Below are 3,933 nucleotides of genomic sequence, written 5' to 3'. Positions count from 1 at the left end.
ATAATTACATTAAGAAACATAGGGAGCTTCCCTGGTGGTCCAGCAGTTAAGAATCTGCCTTGCAATGCAGGGAACATGGGTTCAATCTCTGGGCAGGGAACTAAGATCGATGTACAGCGGAGCATCTAAGCCTGTGTGCCCCAACTACTGAGCCCACAGGCTACAGCTAGAGAGTCTGTGGTCCACAAAGAAAGATCCTGCATGCGGCAACTAAGACCCATGCAGCCAAATACATAAATAAATATTAAAAAGAGAAAGAAACTTATTTGATCTTTCATTACTCATTGCTCTTTAACTTCAGGAAATTCTTTTTTTTATTTTTTATTTTTAACTTTACAACATTGTATTGGTTTGCCATATAGCTCTTTAACTTCAAAAATAGACAATTGGCCAGATGCTGCTCAAAGTTTCTTCTGCCTCTTTCTATGATGTGCTGCTACTGCTGCTGCTAAGTTGCTTCAGTCGTGTCTGACTCTGTGCGACCCCATAGACGGCAGCTGACCAGGCTCCTTCATCCCTGGGATTCTCCAGGCAAGAACACTGGAGTGGGTTGCCATTTCCTTCTCCAATGTATGAAAGTGAAAAGTGAAAGTGAAGTCATTCAGCCGTGTCCAACTCGTAGTGACCCCATGAACTGCAGGCTACCAGGCTCCTCCGTCCATGGGATTTTCCAGGCAAGAGTACTGGAGTGGGGTGCCATTGCCTTCTCCCTATGCTGTGCTAACAGGTGTCATTTCCGTGAATGAATACTCAGACTGGGAATATAAGTGGTAACCCGATGTAGACTCCTTACTGGTCACTACTGAAGACCATTTCTCAGGTGTTTGGTACCTACCTGTCTGAACTGTAGGCATTGGTGACTTGGAGACGTAGCTGTTCCTATCTTCGTAGTCAGCTACTGTGTCTTATAAATGCCATTTACAATGATAATGAGGAAACTACCCAGATTTCGGTTATTTAGAGAAGAACAAGAGGATTATTTCCTATCTTGCTTTGGATATCTCTGGAAAATAGAGACAGAATCTAATGAAAGGAAATATCACAGACACCATGATTTCTATGCCGAAAGTGTTAAGTTTATTAGAGAACCAACAACACAATATAGGAGTGAGCAGGGGTCGTGGGAGGACAGGATATTTTTCATCATTTGAAAAGAGTGCCGCCTAGTTTGAAGAGAGGAGGAATGGGCTTCTCAAGAAATGAGGTGGTTCTGCTGTGAAGCTGTGGGACAGCAGGATAGACCCCGCCATCTACCTAATGATGATGCGCGCCTAGGAAGCTCTGCTCAGCAGCAGGGGGAGGTCCTGAAGGTGCGGCAGGTGGTGCGGCAGGGGGCGGGCCGGCAGCAGGTGGGGCGGCAGCACGGGGACTGCACAGAGATGGGCTGGCAGCACGTGGTGGCCCAGCAGCAGGGGCGGCAGACCACGGCCTGGCAGGACGTGGGGCAGCAGGTGATGGGGCGGCAGCAGCCCTCCTGCAGGCTGCAGGGGTCGCAGCAGACTGGGCGGCGGCAGGGCTCGCAGATGGGGCGCGTGCAGCGGGGCACGCAGGTCACGGGGCGGCTCACGGTGGTCTGGCAGGACACTGGGCGGCAGCAGCAGGGGTCGCGGTAGCAGCAGGGCTGGAGGCAGCCTCTGCCACAGCTGAAGGAGGAGAAGGTGGGGCCGCAGCAGGAGACGGTCATGGTGGTGTGTGGGGCCGAGTGGGGTTGAGGTGGTGAGAGGAGTTGAGTGTTCTCAGGTGTGAGTGTCTTCCTCCTGCTCTGGGCCCTTTATATACCCTGGCCAGGAGATGATGGCCCCCACGACACATAATCATTTCCTTGTATTTGTTTATTCCTTCTGAAATAGCCTTGGCAAGGTTAGTAAGGTCCCTAGACATTTTTTCCAGATGCTCAAGTACTCATAAAAGACTGTTTTCCTTATTTAATGAAGACTCATTATATTTTTCTATTTATGGTTCAAATATGAATTTAATGACCCTGACTTCAAAGTGTCCAATTATCTTCATAATTCAGTGATGCTTTTGCCAATTGATGTTTTGATAACATGAGACTGGTTGTCACGTTCTTACTAATAGTGGAAGTGAATTCCCCAACTTATGAGTATCCTTTAACACTGTTAAGCTTCATGGGCAAAGCAAGTTCAGAAAAATACTATAGAGATATTTTGTTTGTCAGCAAAAGAAGAAGTTTTCTGTCTACTTTTTGGAGCTACAGGAATGCATCTTAGGTAAACTATCATCAGTAGCTTTTCCCCCAAGTTTTTTAGTGCTAAAATACACATAACATAAAATCTACTGTTGTAATCATTTTTTGTGTGTACATTTCAGTGGCATTAAGTACACCCACATCGCTGTGCCACCATCAGCACTCTTCATCACCAGAACTCTTTCATCTTGCAAAACTGAAATCCTGTACCCATTAAACAATGGCTCCCCGTGACCCTCTCTCCCCAGCCCCTGGACATCTTCAGTGTAACTTTAAAAAAATCTCCCCTTTCCCCCCTGACATCCCATAAATATTGTTTCCAACACAGATATTGGTCCTAGCTAAAGGACCATAGTCAAGTCAATTATCTTGTATCTTACGTGTAAAATGTGGAATATAAACCCAGCTTCTGGAAAGCACCATTCTACTGTTACTATGTGTTTAGCTTTTTTTGGTCTTAGGTACATGCTTATTAATTTCCATTAGTTGTATCTTTCCAAATCATGGTAAATTTTATGTAATTTTCATGATAGCCAGAATCATTGCGTTCTAACCACATTCTAAGCATTATACTAAAAGAAATGAATGGATTAATTTATTCTTCAAAAAATCTTATGATACTAGAGAACAAACCTATGGTTACCAAAGGGGATAGCGGGTGCTGTGTTGTACTGTGCTAAGTTGCTTCAGTCGTGTCTGACTTTTTGTGACCCTATGGACCATGGGATTTCCCAGGCAAGAATACTGGAGTAGGTTACCAGGCCCTCCTTGGGGATCTTCCCCGATCCAGGGATTGAACCTGCCTATCTTATGTCCCCTGCATTGGCAGGCGGGTTCTTTACCACTAGCGCCATCTGGGGAAGCCTGGCTAGCAGGCAGAGGAGGACAAATTAGGAGTTTGGGATTGACATATACACAATACTCTATGTAAAATATGTAAACAGCAAGGACCTACTGTATAGCACAGGGAACTATGCTTAATATCTTTTTTTTAAATTTTATTTTTAAACTTTACAATATTGTATTAGTTTTGCCAAATATCGAAATGAATCCGCCACAGGTATACCTGTGTTCCCCATCCTGAACCCTCCTCCCTCCTCCCTCCCCATACCCTCCCTCTGGGTCGTCCCAGTGCACCAGCCCCAAGCATCCAGTATCGTGCATCGAACCCAGACTGGCGACTAGTTTCATACATGATATTATACATGTTTCAATGCCATTCTCCCAAATCTCCCCACCCTCTCCCTCTCCCACAGAGTCCATAAGACTGATCTATACATCAGTGTCTCTTTTGCTGTCTCGTACACAGGGTTATTGTTACCATCTTTCTAAATTCCATATATATGCGTTAGTATACTGTATTGGTGTTTTTCTTGCTGGCTTACTTCACTCTGTATAATAGGTTCCAGTTTCATCCATCTCATTAGAACTGATTCAAATGTATTCTTTTTAATGGCTGAGTAATACTCCATTGTGTATATGTACCACAGCTTTCTTATCCATTCATCTGCTGATGGGCATCTAGGTTGCTTCCATGTCCTGGCTATTATAAACAGTGCTGCAATGAACATTGGGGTACACGTGTCTCTTTCCCTTCTGGTTTCCTCAGTGTGTATGCCCAGCAGTGGGATTGCTGGATCATAAGGCAGTTCTATTTCCAGTTTTTTAAGGAATCTCCACACCGTTCTCCATAGTGGCTGTACTAGTTTGCATTCCCACCAACC

General features: G+C 45.0%; 1 protein-coding gene across 1 annotated transcript; it reads right to left on the bottom strand.

Moving 5' to 3' along the window:
- Positions 1-1,054: 1,054 nt before the first annotated feature.
- LOC104990482 (keratin, high-sulfur matrix protein, IIIA3) lies at positions 1,055-1,732 on the bottom strand. The gene has a single exon (XM_010842576.1). The coding sequence runs from the start codon at positions 1,682-1,684 to the stop codon at positions 1,286-1,288; it is 399 nt and encodes a 132-aa protein (XP_010840878.1). The 5' UTR covers positions 1,685-1,732; the 3' UTR covers positions 1,055-1,285.
- Positions 1,733-3,933: the final 2,201 nt, after the last annotated feature.

The sequence above is a fragment of the Bison bison genome, unplaced genomic scaffold, assembly GCF_000754665.1.
Source record: "Bison bison bison isolate TAMUID 2011002044 unplaced genomic scaffold, Bison_UMD1.0 scf7180017864180, whole genome shotgun sequence".
Taxonomy (NCBI): Eukaryota; Metazoa; Chordata; class Mammalia; order Artiodactyla; family Bovidae; genus Bison; species Bison bison.
This window is presented reverse-complemented; position numbering and strand designations above follow the sequence as displayed.

Excerpts from the sequence above, each read along its gene's own strand:
- LOC104990482 (XM_010842576.1), bottom strand. The coding sequence starts at position 1,684 with ATGACCGTCTCCTGCTGCGGCCCCACCTTCTCCTCCTTCAGCTGTGGC.